The sequence below is a fragment of the Zeus faber genome (genome assembly GCF_960531495.2).
Source record: "Zeus faber genome assembly, chromosome: 9".
NCBI classification, from domain to species: Eukaryota; Metazoa; Chordata; class Actinopteri; order Zeiformes; family Zeidae; genus Zeus; species Zeus faber.
Genome location: NC_137197.1, coordinates 16,822,682 through 16,840,696, shown reverse-complemented (window position 1 = coordinate 16,840,696; position 18,015 = coordinate 16,822,682). Strand labels below are relative to the sequence as shown.

At 45.0% G+C, this 18,015-nt stretch overlaps 1 protein-coding gene across 1 annotated transcript in view; it reads right to left on the bottom strand.

Moving 5' to 3' along the window:
- Positions 1 to 18,015, bottom strand: part of dock10 (dedicator of cytokinesis 10) — a gene marked incomplete at its 5' end in the record, with an annotated part of 51,637 nt that overhangs the window by 4,007 nt on the left and 29,615 nt on the right. The window contains 24 exons of the mRNA XM_080006284.1: positions 1,944 to 2,057; positions 2,165 to 2,287; positions 3,423 to 3,529; positions 4,029 to 4,130; positions 4,938 to 4,995; positions 5,307 to 5,522; positions 6,182 to 6,292; positions 6,382 to 6,564; positions 6,863 to 7,000; positions 7,545 to 7,663; positions 8,378 to 8,490; positions 8,993 to 9,130; positions 11,869 to 11,916; positions 12,516 to 12,582; positions 13,391 to 13,505; positions 13,895 to 14,016; positions 14,301 to 14,421; positions 14,756 to 14,872; positions 15,435 to 15,613; positions 15,792 to 15,824; positions 15,969 to 16,065; positions 16,417 to 16,500; positions 17,422 to 17,568; positions 17,764 to 17,835. Coding sequence (XP_079862410.1) covers positions 1,944 to 2,057; positions 2,165 to 2,287; positions 3,423 to 3,529; positions 4,029 to 4,130; positions 4,938 to 4,995; positions 5,307 to 5,522; positions 6,182 to 6,292; positions 6,382 to 6,564; positions 6,863 to 7,000; positions 7,545 to 7,663; positions 8,378 to 8,490; positions 8,993 to 9,130; positions 11,869 to 11,916; positions 12,516 to 12,582; positions 13,391 to 13,505; positions 13,895 to 14,016; positions 14,301 to 14,421; positions 14,756 to 14,872; positions 15,435 to 15,613; positions 15,792 to 15,824; positions 15,969 to 16,065; positions 16,417 to 16,500; positions 17,422 to 17,568; positions 17,764 to 17,835 — 2,724 coding nt within the window. The remainder of the gene's footprint in view (positions 1 to 1,943; positions 2,058 to 2,164; positions 2,288 to 3,422; positions 3,530 to 4,028; positions 4,131 to 4,937; positions 4,996 to 5,306; positions 5,523 to 6,181; positions 6,293 to 6,381; positions 6,565 to 6,862; positions 7,001 to 7,544; positions 7,664 to 8,377; positions 8,491 to 8,992; positions 9,131 to 11,868; positions 11,917 to 12,515; positions 12,583 to 13,390; positions 13,506 to 13,894; positions 14,017 to 14,300; positions 14,422 to 14,755; positions 14,873 to 15,434; positions 15,614 to 15,791; positions 15,825 to 15,968; positions 16,066 to 16,416; positions 16,501 to 17,421; positions 17,569 to 17,763; positions 17,836 to 18,015) is intronic.

Genomic DNA, 18,015 nt, shown 5'->3' with positions numbered 1-18,015 from the left:
AAACATACACGCACACACACAAACATACACGCACACACACACACACACAAACATACGCACACACACACACACACACACACACACACACACGCACACACGAGCATGCACAGTCACACGCGTGCGCACACACACACACACACACACACACACACACACACACACACACACACACACACACACACACACACACACACACACACACACAAAAATGCTGGAGTATGATAGTATAAAGCCGGGTCCACTTCTATTCCATGTACAAATGATTAAGTTCTGATTTATGTTGCCCCCTTGTGGTGAATCTTGTTCTTTTTATGGTTCAGAGGGCACACTTTGAAAGGCCCCGTGGGAATGAAAGGTCAACGATGAATGAGGCTCAAAAGGACAGTGTCCGAGATCCACCAGCCCTGTCTCCACCTTACGTTTTACGGACAGCATCGAGGTTTTTTAGGATAGTTATTGAAACGCTTCACGGGAGGGTGTACAGGAGGTTTGCACACATGGTATGTATGTTTTTATATTAATACGAATACAGAATAGACCACAGCAAGCCGGAGGAGAGGTACCAGAGGATTAGAGCAGCGGTTGTTAATAGTGGAGGAGGTGGAAGGGCGGTAAACTTTGTTAGAGAGAGACGTGGAACGACAGAGAACAACGTCAAACCACGTCAAAGAAGAACTTACCGCGATCTTGATACGAGAAAAATAAAATATAAAAAAGAAGAAAAGAGCAGACAGACATATTAAAGGACCCGACCGATCCAAGAGAGAAGGCGCTTTGATCTGTTTCTTTGCCGAAATGACAACTTTTATGACGTTGTCCTCGATTCTACAGATCATATTCCTCTTTCTTCTCTTCCCTCCAGTTTTGAGGAGCAAACCTTCAGGGCAACTCATTTGATCCATTCCGTCATATTTTCCCCCAAAATAACCTAGAGAACTCAAGTTTGCGATAGCAAATCCTCAGCATAGGAGAGTTACAGTACAGTAGCTACTATTTAGATGTTTTCTCCACATTACACTAAATATGCCCTAAAAATTCTACTAAACTAAAATTTTTAAAGATAATTTGTCCATGTGTAGCATTTACTTTATTAATCTTACTGCTTTCTAGCGTTTAATACAGTTTGTATAGAAAGAGTGTATATTGTATAGTTGTGTGTAAAATGTCAGTGTGAGATTGTACAGTACCTTTGGTACCAAAGGTTTTAATGATTTTCACAATTATTATTATGTAATTAATAATTGTGTGACACTACAGAGGGAGAAATACCTATTATACATGAATAATTCAAACACTTCATTATTTTGTAAATAATCTTTTTTTGTAAATAAATTGTATTTTGCAAACACAGTAAGTACACACAATAATCATAAAGTATTTTAATTCACTACTTTATATCTCAGTAAGAGCATTTCAGAATTAATTAATTGTAGCTGCCATTTGAAATCAAAATAATACTAATACTACTACTGTTATTATCATTATTATTATTATTATTATTATTATTATTATCAATAATAATAATAATAATAATAATAATAATAATAACAACACTAATAACAACAATAATAACTTTTATTATTGTTACTATTAATAATAATAATAATAATAATAATAATAATAATAACCCAGTCTACAAGAGTTGTCTTTTGTCATTGAAAAAGATTTACTTTAAAGATGGACTGGTAGTGAGCACCAATTATAGGAAAGATGTTCATCTTTCAAAGCGAAGCTGTTTCCCTGCTAAATCTTGTCAAATCCAACAAAACTAAACACAAAGGATAGCTTCACTATGGAAAATCTGAATGCAAGACTAGATAAAATAGCTCCTAAATTGTTTACAGTCTGGAAACACCTCCAGGTGTGTGTGTGTGTGTGTGTGTGTGTGTGTGTGTGTGTGTGTGTGTGTGTGTGAATGTTTGGGGTCATGTTGGGTCCCTCACCTGTCCGTAGAAAGCCACGCGGTAGTAGCGACCAAACAGCCGCTTCTCTGAGTTCACCACCTCCGTCACTTTCAGGTAGGAGCGGTGGATGTCGTAGTACAGCTCCGACAGCCTCTGTAATGCACAAACACGACTTCTTGACCTGTCCTACATTCTAAAATGCACATGCAATGAGACGATCACTAGAAGGGCGTCGAAAAAGATTAAAAAAAAACAAGCACCTTGAAATCCCGCCTCTTTTCAAAGACGGCGATGACAGGTTTGTTGATGTCGGCGATGAGCTCGTGTCGCTCGGACTTCCACAGATAGTCCACGCAAAGCTCCAGCTGCTCCACCAGGGTGTCCTGGACGGCACACAGTATCAACATCAGCATGTACAGTAGGCTACCCCCTAGTTCCCAAAACCAGATGCTTGTACTGTAGTATTTAGATAGTACTCAGTCAGTGAGATGGTAAATAGTTCTGTGTGGTTCTCTGGGTTTCAGGGCAAACTCAGTCTCGTGTTTACCCAAGTGAAAAACCCAAGTGTGTTAGGGTACATGACTTGTTGTGAGTATACTTAAAGTGCTATATCTTGTTTGTACTAATTTAACTACAGATTTAGGATATTAGTGATGAATATTCTGCAAGTGTGGTGAAAGTACACTTATATATGTGACAAATAATCTCTTGAACCTGAACTTGAACTTATAAAAAGTATACTCGAATATGAAGCCAACTTAAGAGTTATTTTAGTATACTTGTTAAATGTATTCAGTGATGTGTTAAATGTGTTCAGTGCACTAATTGTAAACACATAAAAAGGTATACTACAGTATCAGATAACACACTGTGGTGTGGGGGTGGTGTGATTAAAGCAGCCACATCTGTCTTGGGTCTTAATTGGGCCCAGGATCAGTGGTGGCTGCGCACCTGTTGCTCATCAGAGCAATCGATGAGCACGGGTTAAATCACCCATCCCCACACACACGGGAGGGGAGCTCTGGTCACGACGCCATTCCATCTGCTCATTGAACATTACATGTTGTCAATAAACCGCTTTGTCCTTCACCGTCTTTGCCTGTGTCTCTGTGTTGGGGAGCCCGGGAAAAGCCACTTGGGGTAGCGTGTGGCAGGGGAACTGCCACACTGGCGCCCGAACAGCGACCCGACACAGGGAAGGGACACAGAAGGGCATTTAAGGAGCCACACCTGTCCTTGGGTCTAGATAATTGAGGCCCAGGATCAGCGGTGTCTGTGCACCTGTTGCCCATCAGAGCAATCAATGAGCACGGGTTAAATCACCCATCCCCACACACACGGGAGGGGAGCTCTGGTCATGACGCCATTCCATCTACTCATTGCCCCATTAAATGTTGTCAATAAACCGGTTTGTCGGGGAGGCCGGGAAAAGCCACTTCAGGGTGCGTGGCAGGGGAACTGTCACACACACATACAGTAAGTACATCTTTTTTCACCCACTTGGGTAGGATGCTGTACCTCGGTGTAGGGCGTGTCCTGCGTCCCCGTGTCCTCCTTCATGGCTCCTTCCTCCTTCACATTGGGGCTGATGCACATGAATGCCGCCCAGCCCATGGAGAAGGATGCTGCCATGCCACACACAAAGCCACATTAGAGTCTCTCTGTTTGAGGGGTTAATCCCTTGAAAAACACCCGTGGTGCCCTGTGTCGTGTATTTTATAAACAACAAGCCAAAGTAAGGACATAGGAGGTGAGCATGCTTCATTTCCGAATAAGGTTTGAGCCTTCTGGTCCTCGAGTGGTCATTCAGGTGAATATTAAATTGTCACATCCCAAAGTGAAGAAAAGTGACCCTCGAACATGGCAGAATAAACAAAAACCCAGGATACATTTGGAATGGTATGGCTCCTTTGGGGCATCTAAGATCTTAGAGTCCCCATTGTTCCAAACCAGCCCCTTACCTTGCCTACACACAAACTCTCAACATCTCCCTCAATCCACATCTGCCAAGACCTCGTGGGAGGGTTTTCGCTCCCTTACCTTCCACACAACAGCTCCTAATTTCAATTCCCCAAAGTCCCACCCCGCCCGCTCCCCGCAGGCCCCCGGGGTGGCCACACTCACTGTCTGGGTCTCGGGAGGTGGTTAGTAAGGAGCTACAGTTAAACACAGGGCTTTCCTCTGGGGACACACGGGACATCCTGGCCTTGTCAGCGCTCCAGTAGCCTGTTTGGTAGGAGGAGGAGGAGGAGGAGGAGGAGGTTTTAAACAGTTCACATCCACTTGCTTTGGCCTTCTTTTTTTTTGTTCTCCATTACGAACCATGCAGAGCAGAGGAGAGCCAAAAACAACTGCAGAGCTTCAGGAGCAGACAGGATGAGTGGCACGACCGGATGGAGCGAGCATGCCAAAACGTGCAAACTGCATCGGACAAAACATGGATCAGCGCAGACACGGGCTCCGCTCCGAATCCCGAAGCGAGCAGATCCACACAAGCAAGCGGATTTAAAGTCAAGAAGAGAGAATTGCGTCGGAGCGGAGAGTTAGTTCCATAGGGGGATCTGTTTAATGTTTTGCAGAACATGACTCCTCATCCGTTTGTCGTGTGATCCCGCCCAGTTTTTCCTGAGCCGCGATACAACGTGACAGCATGCAGCACGCAGGATGTCCACAGGATGTCAACACTCTTTATCCATGTGCGAGATTTGAACCTCCGTCATGCAAAACACGGCTCAATGGATTGTCCGGCGCAAAATGTAGAAGTGGAGAGAGATGTGAGGTTAAGGAAATCAGATGGAACTTGCTGGATATTAGGAGTTAGTTAGAGTGAGATCTACAGATGCCTGTACACTCCACAGCAACTCAACACTGGCACACATGCACACACACCCGTTTACACAGATATGACCACACACACGCCAACACACACACACACACACACACACACACACACACACACACACACACACACACACACACACACATGCACGCACCACACGTCCAAGCAGCAGCAGCAGCATCGGTGTAACTCACCTCTCCTCTTTAGCGACTCAGCGATCAGAGCAGATATGTGGATGTAGCACATGGCAGCCTGAGAACAAGACAAATTCAGATCAGATATAATTCAATTGAAACTTAAAAATATATTTTAAAACACATTACAACACTGTCTGAAACCAAACTCTAAAAGCCGGCACGCGCTTAAGGGCAATTTGACGTGTGAAATGTTTCCAAGGCGACGCCGGAGGGCAAAGCGTCAAATCGTCTCCGGTACTTTGGTCGGTGATTGTGCTCAGGTTTCTTCTCGCGCATCAAAACTTCGAGTATTTTTCGCCTGTTTCGGCCTCGAGACCTCCGTTTCGGGAGCGTTTTCGGATCCGCTAAAAAAAACGGCACACGTACCTCGGACAGGTCCCCGTTCCGCACGTGCACCTTGGCCATGCTCTCCAGCCACGTGCGCCGCAGCTCGGGCGTGCTGGCGTAGGAGTTGGCCAGGCTGTACTGCAGGTCCACCAGCATCTCCGGGTCCTTCTCGTGCTCCTTCATCTGGGCCGTGGCCATCAGCACCGTGCGGATCCGCTTGGTCAGGTCCTTCACCTCCGCCGGGAACGGCGTGTTCTGAGGAAGTGCGAGGAAATGATGATGAGGAATGAATAATGAATCACGAATATAGTGCTGACCATAAGGCAACTGCGGAGTTACACATTTTCGCACTCTAAATGTTTCCGTTCACAATCACACGATTAATATGAGCTTGCGAGTATTTACATGAGTATTTACATATTTACATGAGTATTTACATGAGTATTTACATTTCATCGTTTTGACCCCTTTTATCAGGTAACCAAAAGTAGTTCAAGTTCAAGTTCAAGTTCAGGAGATTATTTGTCACATAAAGTATTTGGGTAGGTCGCTTTTATGTTCAAGTTAGGTAACATGTTTTATTATTGAGTTGGATATCTTTTGTATAAAGACATCGCCAGACTTTCAATCTCAGGCCAAGACCGTAAATCAACCGCTTTGAATTTCAATGAATCCCAATGGAAATTCAGCTGCAGACTAAGAATCAACTGTAAAATACGAAAATTCACATGGGATACATGGTTGACTCAATGAGTGTCGGTCAAAAATAAGTTATTAACAATGGCTCTTTATGACAAAAATACAGCACATATGGATGAATAACTTAAGCGGTAGTCTTATATCCTCATTGCCTTCACCGGGTCAAGCAGTCGGTAAATATGCAATCGCGAAAATAATATGCTCCTCTGCTTTACTTTGAGCGGTGCATCGCCGTTGGCAAAGTTATTGATGATGGCGAGGGACTGCTGGAACCGCGAGCCTCCGATGCCGGCGTCGGCGATCAGCTGGCTCACCGCCTTGATCACCTGCAGAGAAATGTGGAAACGATGAGGGGCCGTTCCAAAAGCGGTCCCCCCCGGTACACGGTTCGGAGTATCCGACACGTTTGGCTGACCTGCAGGTGGGAGCGCACGATGGATTTGCCCTTGGTGAACTCAAAGTTTTTCCTCATGACAAAGTAGAGCAGGGCTGAGGCCTCCGTCTGAGTGGAGCTGGAGCGGTGGTTGCAGCATTTGAGGATCTCGTAGCAAAGACAGCCGCACAGGTCCGCCTTCCCCTGGAAGAAAGCGTTGGGGAACTTCGGGAAAGGACGGAGGACGGGGGAGGAAAAGAGGAAAACATAGACAAATGAAGTGAAATATTTGCATAGCGTAGGGCTGTCGTGTTCTGTCTGTGACGTTTTTTTGCATCATTTTTTGGTGTCGTATTATTTTGTGTATAGCGTCACAGATTTCTACGGTATTGGAGAGAATGAGTAAATAAATTCATTTTGGTATATGTGTCAGTGTGTTGGTATTTTTGTGTGTTTGCCTGCGCGCACTACATCTGTAAGTTATTAGGCATTAATCGAACCTACGAGTCAGCGTATCATTCACCTTTTGCACAAAGAGCCTGAGTGCGGCAAAAACATGGCGTAACGTGGCGGTCGACTGGTTGATCTGGAAGAAGAGGAAGTAGGTGTCCAGCACCTTCTTCATCAACGGATTCTGTCCTTCATCCATCAACAGCTGTTTCTGAAAGCAGGATGAAGAAGAGGAAAGACATTTATAAAAACATCTTGGAGATTGTGAAATAATTAAATAACAGGACGAGGGAATAACCCTTTTACCCCTCTTACTGTTACTATGGTGAAGGAACAGCAGTGCAATATATTTATGACCACTATGGGCAGCAGAGTATCACTGATCTGTGTGAATGTGCACTAGATAAATGTGAGAAATAATACTTTAGGCAGCTTGTTTCATTTATTTTCTTTTGTCAATATATTTTTTTATTGTGCTGCAAACAACAGCAAAAAAAAAAAGAAAATACATGAAAGCAATAATATCATTTAGGCAATCATGTCGTGGAATATAAACACAAAAATGAATTGAAATGAATGAATAAATAAATTAATTAATTAAGAAAAGAAAAAAATATTAATAATATTATTAGTAACAACAATAATTACAATAATAATAATAACAATAATAACAATAATGATTAACAAATAATTTAAAAATAATTAAAATAATATTCTAGATTCCATAGAATGTATTTTCAAGGACAGTTCCAGACCTTGTGGTGTTGGACAAACAGGCCCAGGACATCGAGCACGGTGAGGGACACCTCCGTGGACAGATTGGCTTCAATGTCCGTAGGACTCAGCGTGTCGCCTTCCGGAATGTTTCCATCAGCTGGAACACAACAGCAACACCCTTATCTTTACCGTGAATGAGTGATTACCCCATGGGAGTTCGGGGGGTAGCGTGCAAATATATGGCCGCAGGTGAGAAAACAAGAAACCAAATGGAAGGTTGTTGTTAAAAAAAAATTGAAAAATGGAAGAGTATAGTAACTAAGTAAGGTTATCAAATGGGTATCAAATCCAGTGGACAGGCTGCAGATGATGGAATTTGGGGGCTTGACCTATATTTCCCCCCCGGGATTAATAAAATATTCTCTTATCTTAAGCGGTTATTTATTTTAATTTGTTTAATAAGTAATTTTTTTTGTTTCTTTTGATCGTTTATTGTTAATTTTTTAGGTATACTGCAAAATATTTATATTTCGTGGTTAATATTTAGGTTGACCTTCCTTTGCCAATTTTATTTTTATAAATGTATAACTTTAATATTTTTATTATCCTCTATTGTTTTTCATGTGTGGCACAATTTTCCCTCTGGGGCTGAATAAAGAATCGTCCCAATTAATAATTTTTCCACACCAGAAGCCACTTCAAAAATGATAATTTCTTTTCGATAATTTTCTCTTTGCAATTCGGATTATTTCGCTCTCAACGATCAATGTTTTGTTTGATGTTATCAATAGCGTTTCGGCTCATTCCATTGATATCCTTTTGGTAGAAATATAATCTCATATTTTGTGGGCGTGCACTATTAGCGTCTTACCGGTCTCCATCATCTGGAGCAGTTTGGGGTTGGTGAGGGCGTTCTTCCCCCTGATGATGGGCATCGTCTGGGAGCGTGCATGTCTGTGCCCGTCCCCTCCGGATGACGCCATCCTATAACAAATGATAAGATCGGGAACTCATTTCAAATAAAATAAAATATATATATATATTTTTTGTAGTAGTAGTAGTAGTCAGGTATACATTTAAATGTGTGGTAACGTATAAAACAATAAATCAAAAGACATGCCACAGAAGGCTTTTTTGCTGTTAAAGGATGTCAATTAAAACACAGTACAGTGCACAGACAGAGACTGGGAAACCACAACACACGGCTCTTCCACTATGAAGAGGAGCATGCTGGGAAAGCAGTGGGTGGATGCAAAATACTATGGGCGTGCATGTCCAAAATGAATAAAAAACAGATGCCAAATTAGTTTTATTTTATTTCTAGAGCTCACTCTGTCTGTTGAAGTAGAGCAGACAAGTTAAAAGTTCTTCAATTAACAATTTCAAATGTAAAAGTTGATTCCAAAAACAGACAAATTCAGTAACTTCTAGTTCTGTCATCGTGGTCGGGGTACGTTACAGTATCTTCCGGGTGGAGGTTGGTTACCATTGTGGGAGGAGGCCTGAGGGTTGGGAGGACTGGGAGGGGTGGGGGTGCTGGTTGGAGCCCTTCTGAGTGCCATTGGCCTGGCTGGACTGGGAGGACTGGGTGGACTGGGCCAGCTTTACGGCCGCCGCTTGCTTCCTGTTCACGAGCCAATCACATCACAGCCGGCGTTAGTGGGTGGATACGAGACAGAGTCTGCGACGATTGTGAGCCAAGTCATGGGTCTCAAATAGTTCCTCGAGCACGCGGCATATGAATAAAAATAAAAATAAAAATACCAAAAAGATGCCACAATCCAAAAAAAAATGACATTTTGACGATACATATCCACTTGTGACCACTTTACACATTTATTGTACCAAGGAGGATACGCTCGAAGGAGACCTTTTTCAGCGGCTGGACCAAAAAGACACCATGCAACATAGAGCAGAGGGAGAGGTCATAGGTCATAGTGCCAAGACGGAAAGTTTAGAGCTTTAGAAGAGTTTGCGATGAGTATTATGTTGGATTAATGCCGTTCGACATTGTAGTCGACGGCTAGACAACGGCCTGGGTTTGGGGTCCCTGGTTTCCCAGCGGCGACCTACAGCATCACTCCAAGCGAATAAAAAAACCCCCGAAATAAACATTGCGGCAAAGGGATCAGAGATGTAATAAGTGGATGCTGCTGAATGACAGCGAAAGGTAAAGTCAAGCAGCCGAGTGGTGGAACCCAAGCGGCATGTTTCTCTGACACCCGGACGAAAAAAAAAAAAAAACGTACAGAGAAGAAACCGAGTGGCCGACCGAGACAAAAAGTCGGTAAAAAAAAAAAAAAATTCAACGTAGATAAGGATGTAATCCCCTCGACAGAGAGACAGCCTCTAAGCCAATTACTACTCGGCAGGGAAACGACACGGAGAGTAAGCGGCACGCAGTCGAGGGGCTGGGGGCGGGGCTCAGTCAAACGCGGACGGGGGAAGAACACGGAAGACGAAGGCCAAGCGCGGGGTGGGGCATGCGACACGGATGGCGCGGTCGTCAGGAAACAGGTGAAAACACACACACACACACAAACACACACACACAGACGCACGCACGCACACGCACGCGCGTGCTCATGTGCACAGCATCTCCCACCACATCACGGTATCCGCTTCTAAAGTCCAATGAGGTTTTCTCTTTCTTCCCCCGCTTGTCATGCGTGTCGCCGGTGGTACGGGCGCCCGGCAACACATCGATAAACGTGCAGTCACATTGGGAATCCATTAACACGGAGATATGAACACGTGAAGAGAAGCGCGGAGGGGGGAGGGGAGGTTGCGCGTGAGGCAGTTGCACGTCGAGGGTTACCACGCCGGCAAGGTCACCCCCCCCCCCCCCGGTCTCGGCGCATTCCACTCCTGTTTGCGTTTTCTTCGAGCGTCAAAGGAGTTTAGGGATGATCTGAGTCCGTTTAAAAAGGGTTACGGGGGGCATTTAGGGGGGCGATTTAATCTCTCTTTAACTCGATGAAGGCCTTCCCAAGTGGTCCGCAGAAAGAGAATGACGGACAATCTGAGATGGGCGCACCCGGGTATACTGTAGGCCTGTTTTAAATCATCTGTTGTTTTATGATGTCATTTTTTTTCAATCTGATTGTAGCTTTTTATTTCTATGCTTTTATTCGTCTTTTGCTTTCATATAATGTATTTTATGCCTTATGGCAAGCCCTTGGAATTGGCCTTTTGCATGAAATGTGCTATAGAAATAAACTCGCCCCCCCTGCCCTTTGTGTCTATGTACTTATGTACTCGTCTGTGCGCGCGCGCGTGTGTGTGTCTGTGTGCGTGTGCACGTGCGCGTACGCGTGTCTGTCTCGGTCCCAACTATTCGGGATGTAAAACGCGACCGGAGGAAATTAGGTTCCTTAAAAACCAACCAAAACAGGATATCCATCCGTGCATCCGCTGGCGGTGCGACTGCGTGTCACCGCCAGCGACTAACTTCACTGGAGACACACACACACACACACACACACACCGGCGGAGACGCACATCAAAGCCCCGCACAGATAAGGAGGGAGAGACACGGAGGCGGACGTCTGATATTACAGACGAATGTTAAGTAGCTAGCCGCCCCGATGAACCGCCGCCTGCAAAACACCCCCCCCCCAAAAAAAACACCGGGTTTTTCCATCTATCTTTATACCGTTAAAGCCTCCTCGCAGACAAAAGCAGCGTGTCGCTCGCTCCGCTTTTCTGTTTGGCTCCCGTCTCAGTATCCCAAAGCTGAAAGGGAAGCAGGCTAATTTAATTAGCTGGGAGGAACAAGAATCCAGGAGAACATAAGAGTCTTGCGGTGCCAAAAGGCTCAGCGAGAGAGCGCGGGCCCACGCGCACGCACGCACGCACGCACACACACACACACACACACACACACACATACACGTGCGCGTGCAGACAGCGACGGAGACAGTAACAACCCCCATCCTGCGCTCGCCAACTATGACAGTAAAAATCTCCAGCGGCGCTTTTCTCTTGCCAGCGGGGGATCGAGGAGCTTCAACCCCCCGACACCACCACCCCCTCCACGATTTTTCCTTTGCCCCCCCCCGCACCCCACCCTCCACCGCCACACCCACCCCCCTACCCTCACCCCCGGTTGTGAGCGCACATGCAGAACACATATTAGTGTTTCTGCTCCACTGTGCATGCTTTATTTATTTATGTGTGTGCATGTGTGTGCGTGCGTGCATGCATGCGCGTGTGTGCGTGTGTGTGCATACATATGGATTAATCATCATGAGTATATTTATCTCATTAGTTTTTACGGATGGAGAATTAATTCCGAATGCATTATTTTCACATGAGAGGACATGGAGCTGGGTTACGCTTTTCGACAATGGAGAAATTCACCTGGCGATGTGCCGTTTCCCCAGGAACCTGAAGTGCTGGAGACAAAGCCTAAGGGGTGAAACAAAATATTCATCAGAAAAATATAAATATATGAATTGAATTAAAATATAGATATATATTATATATTATATATATATATATATATATATTCATATATTTTCCTTCAAAAGGAAAATGGACCTTAGACGAGTGTGTGTGTGTGTGTGTGTGAGAGTGTGTATTTCAGAATGGGGGGGCTAGGTAGTTAATTAAATGCATGTGATGTGATGCAAGGCCAGATGCTGACACACACAGGAAACAGAGACAGTAAATCCATGGCTCTGTTTCGGAGGGGGGGAGGGATCTCGGTGGGATTACAAGTCTTTTACTTTTCTCTCCTCTTTCTCTCTCTCGCTCTCTCGCTTACTTGCTCGGCTCTATGCGCACATAAATTTTATTAGCTCTACTTTTGCCAAGTTTCCCCTTTCTTCTGTTCTCCTCTCCTCCTCCTCCTCCTCCTCCTCCTCCTCCTCCCCCTCGCCTCGCCTCCCAGGCTCTTCCTGCCTCAGTCTTTTTCTCTCTGTGTGTTCGATGCCGTCGCCCCTCCCCTGCCCCCCCCCCCCCCCCAAAAAAGAAAAAGGATTTAACGTTGTGAAAGGAAAACTCACTCCAAGATGTTGAAGAAGTCGGAGATCTCCTGGTGAATGGCCCGGTGCCAGTAGGACACCAGCACATCTTGAGGTCGGCACAGAGAAAGACATATCAATGGTATATATTTTTTTCCCATAGAATATTGCTAGAATGGGTGATTTCTATTCGTAAGCCCTTTCTGTTGGGTATCACACAAGGAGGTCCCGTCACTGGAACCATCCCAGAGAAAGTTGCTATTTTGATCCCGTCCGGAGCGGTGACGTTGGTCCCCCACTACCAGAGAATCGATTCCAGCCCGAAAACTACGTCAAGGAACTCAGAGGTCCGCTGATCATTTCAATGCAATCTGGAACGAGGCCCTGGAGGCCTAGCGGCTGGATAATGAGGAAAACGTTTTTGGGTTTTTTTGCGATTACAGCAGCAATATTTCCCCCAAAAAACGGAATTTAACGCGCTACTGTTTCGAAATGGGATTCAAGTGATGCTTGTGACGTGTCAGTGACACCTTAGTGACAAATACAGCGGTACATGTCTTGGAAAAACTTACCTACCACAGTAAATACACAAAAAATGGATTTTGGAAACAGTTTTTCCCACTTTTTTTTCCCATTTATGTGGAAAAAAAGTACGGAAAAAGCGGATTCACCGTTATAAAAAAAAAAAAGGGGGAACGACTGTGCATGACATGACAGACCTGCCGACTGTAGATCCCATTCCTGGCCTAGGCCTGTAACACTAACATCGTCCAGAAAGGGTTTGGGCCTTAAGTATCTGTACGGCGGCTCTGGACGGGCTCGATTCATATCCGAGCTCAACTGTGCGCAAACGTGTCATAAAAAAATCCGTAGGAGGTTGTTGGACGTTAAACGTGTTGAACTGCGTTGCCGCCGACCTTCGGAAATAGTCTTCATGATGTGCAGGAAGCACATCAGCAGGCTGCGCGTCTCCGCCTGGTCCAGCTTGTCGCAGCGAGAGCCGTAGCCGATCAGAGACTGGGGGCGGGCAAACTGAGGACATATGGAAATGATAAAAAAAACACTTTTAAGTAATGGCACGGCGAGCGCGAGCCGATGTGTGTGCGTGTGTGTTTTGCCGACGTCGAGGTTTCTGCCGCTTTAAAAGGTTTAAGAGGGAGACAAGATAATCCCATCTTCCTACGCCGCGCCAATCGCTCCGTGTGAAAGGCACATTAAAGTAACGGCTGACCGAGTCAACGGCACAAGAGCAACGTAAATCTCAATCGCGTTGGGATGTGCACATGTGCATATCTTCTTTCGTCTGATGGCTCCAGAGAAAACACACACACACACACACACACACACGCACACCCATCCACACACACCGATGCACACACACACAGGATGGTGATTGTTCACTCTCCTTTTTTTCTCCTCACCTTCTCACACCCGTCTAGTTTCTCGCTGTTCCTTTCACTATTGCAGGGGTTGGAGTCCACACTGATCAGAGAGCCCCGGGAGTCGGTCTGGTTGCCCGTGGCAACCGCCAGGGATGAGAAGGCTAGTGGAGAGGGAGGGAAATAACCTTAATTCACACCTTTATATATATATATATATATACACAGCATGACAGATAGAGCAGCACACCGACCGAAAGACGTCACTGAAACATGAAACATGCAGCTCGACGCGCACACACACACACACACACACACACACACACACACACACACACACACACACACACACACACACACACACACACACACACACACACACACACACACACACACACACACACACACAGACATATGCATATGCACACACACACACACACCCCACTACCTGTGATGGAGTTAAGCACTTCTTTGGAGAAGGATGCGTCCACAGAGTTGCCATGGCGTACCACATGGGGAGTGGCACCTCCAGTCACACCCCCTCCCACACTCAGGTCGTCCCGAGAGCCCTGGAAAAGGGAGCGTCACCTCGGATCACACTTTGAACCCTTTGTCAGAATCTGACGTGACTACCAAGAAAGGAAACTAAGCAATCATCCACCATAATCAATATTTAACCCGCGTCAATAAACAAAACAATTGATATGTTGTTCTTGTATATTGTGGAGGTCTATAAACTGGATGTCTACTGTTTGTTGACTATATGCACCTGTCTTGTTCACACTTCACATGCAGGGAGACCTACCGAGGAAGGCTGTAGGTCGCACAATGTAGATATTTCATTAATATGCAAGAACCACGTGTCGTAACTAATATTGCGGATTATATGAAACTGCCCCTGACCTGGTCGCTGGAGGTGAAGTAGATGGGAAAGATGTCCCTGAGGAAGAACCGAGGCATGTTGTCCAGGATTAGGCCGTACAGAGGCAGGTAGAGAGAGGCAATCCTCGCCTGCTTTTCCTGAAAAGATAAAGAGAGAGATCGTTAATAGTACTACTCCACTAGTCCGGTAAACATTTGGGGAAAAAAACCCAAAAACGATTTCTGGAAGCCAGCTAGAAATGATGCCAGATGGGTTTCCATGGAAACTACTGATTTCCTCCTCGCCTGGCTTAGAGTGTCACTTTTCGGTGGTTCAATACAGGATCGATGGGTAACTTTCGCATTAAAATACTGCGATCGCGCACTTAAATTCTTTGGTTACCAATTCCAATCGGTCGGAATAATGAGCCCCAAGCAACGTTACGGGAACCGCTTCTGCTCCGACAGCAAGTTGGCGCTCGTGCAAACGATGCTATGGTGGGGCATCACTGCCTTCTCAAAGTTAGCTTTGAGGGATACCCCCCTGGTCTTTATTTGCACTTGGCCAGGTCAGGTTTACTTAAGTGATGCGACGTGACCTTGATGATTGCCGACCCCTAGTGGCCACCGGCGAGAATGAACAGTCAATTTGTGAATTTAGGACACGACTCAAGGACCTTTTTTCCGCTTCATTCCACGAAAAGGCATCTGCCTCTTGTACCTTGGTGGCGTAGCGTGCGTCCAGAGAGTGCTTTGCCATCAGAGTCTTGAGCGTGGCCAGTGCCAGGTGCCTCAGGTCCTGCTCGTCCTGGAGCGCCAGCCCCAGTTCCCGTAGCAACAGCCCCGTCAGGAAGTGCTTCCTGCAGAACTCTCCCGTTAGGCTGTACTCCGGCACGGAAACTGCAACACAATAAGAGATTGAGGTGGTAAAATGAGTTAATTATACACGTCTTATAATCCCGAGCTTGAAAAACAAACAAGAAGTGGTGAGTAGCGTCTCTGTAAGCCAAATTGTGACGTTGATACAAGGTATGAGGAACATATAAACATAACAATACATTGTAATGAGGGAACATACCATGGGTACTTTGTGGCTCTGGAGATGTATTGTCTGATATGGATGAGAGAGTTCGGAAAAGATTAACAGCATGAGAGAGAGAGAGAGAGAGAAGTAGACAGTGGGAGAGCAGGCGTTAACTGACTAGTAGATAAATGAGGGATGCATGATACTACAGATCGTCACCCGGACTCGAACCTGTGATCCGGGCGGAGGGCAGCGGCAGGCTGAGAGGGATGTAGTGCTCGTGGTTACACACTTCTCTCAGAAAGTCAAACTTCAGCTCGTACAACACCTGCCCCGAGCAAATCAGAGGGATAGAAAATGTAACTTCGCAATGTCATTGCAGCCGCAATTCACCGCCACGTCTTAAAAACCACTAACGCGGTCTTCTGCATCTACTGCGCCTATTCAGTGACATTGAACATTCACATTCACCGTGTAGATAAGCCTCTGGCAATATCCACGTAATTAATATAAACCGTACAACACGATTAATAATACATGGCTTTAAACTCATTTGAGACTCTAAAATTAGTCGATTTCACCCATCGTTACTCCACAAGACAATCAGTGAAGGATATGACACTCAAAATGAGACGTTTTCATGTCTTGGTTTTTTCATTCGATTTTTTTTTTTTTTTACCTTGCTGTCCGTAGCAGTGATGGAGTTGATGTAGTGACTAATTAGTTTGAAGGTGAAGCCTCTGTCCATTAAAGTGAAACAGCGCTGCAGAGAGAGGGGAAAAACAAGTGGACCCAAATTAAATCAGGCCCAACATTAGTAAATGAGAACACGGACAACGGCCCACTTAACAAACATAGTTTGGGAAATCAATAGGAAGCAACGGAAAGCGGACACAATTTTAATTTGCAGATGGCTGAGCCGGTCCCATCGATCTCCCCCTGAGCGTTATGAGCACCGTCTCGCAGCAATATCTCCTCAACTTGTACTCTATCAAGTTGAACTATGACAGCTTCCTGGCTAATTGGCCCTCAGGAAACACTGGCCATTGGCATCTGGCTGGAAATTGGACTTTTAGGCCCTTTATCCAAAATTCAGCCCAAATATAGATGTTTGGAGTTTGGACCATTTTGGGGTTTCTGTACATTAGGTCATTCTTTCAACAACAAGAAAAGAAAAAAAAAGATAACATTCAGTTGAGTTACTATTATTATAAAGTAACTTAACTCAGTATCATGATACGTGGTGATATCTACATGTATTCCTGAACAGATTGATTTTGATTGACTTTGTTTATTTTTTTATTTAACCTTAATTTAACCAGGAAAATGCCATTGACATGAAGAATATCTTTTCCAAGAACAAAATAAAAGCACTGGTTCTATCATAATAAGACAAGATAAGATAAAAGGTACTTTACTAATCCCCAAATGGAAATTCTAGTGTTGCAGCAGCAATGACTTACAGTACATGACAAAACACACATTATTTACAAAAACACATGCTGTTTTGAACATGTGTTTTTATACATAAATAAAAAAAAGAAATAATAATAATAATAATAGAAATAAATAGAATAAAATAGAATTGAACTTAGTGAAAGGAGATATGTAAAAAAAAAAAATGAAAAGAGAACTCACTACCTAAATAGTGTAGTGGGCAGTATGTAAATATATGAAATTCCACCTTAACCAAAGCCGCCACGGCCAGGTTGGCACTGCGCGTCTCCTCGGAGAGGTCCTTGTTCTTCCAGAACACGTGGTCCGACACCATCTCCACCAGCGTCTCCAGGCGTCTCAGGTAGGACGAGGGGAAACGCTGGGGCCGCGGCAGCTGGGACAGAACACATGTCGGCGACGGGATCACACACATTGTGCCTGTTTTGAGGTCGTTTTTTTTATTTATTTTTTTTATCAAACTGGATTGGGGTTGCAGTCCAGGATGAATTCTACGCAGACTGAACAGAGCAAGAGGGATTTTGGTGTTTGGGAAATGGAAAGCTGCCTTCAAACATGTTCTTTCCCTCACCTTGACCTTCTCAGAGTCCACCAAATGCTGGGCCATGGACTTGACGATGAGCTCGAAGAAGAACCAGGCAAACTGGAGGGGGAAAGAGGTCAAAGCCGGGTCAAACACACACTGCTCCACTCCATCCCAAAATAATTGGGAAGGCCAGCAGCAATGAATTTTTGTATGTCTCAAGAATGACAACAGAGATCGCTGGTACCTGGTGGAACCTTGGGGAGTGTGAGAGAAAATGCAGATGATCACTTCTTTGAA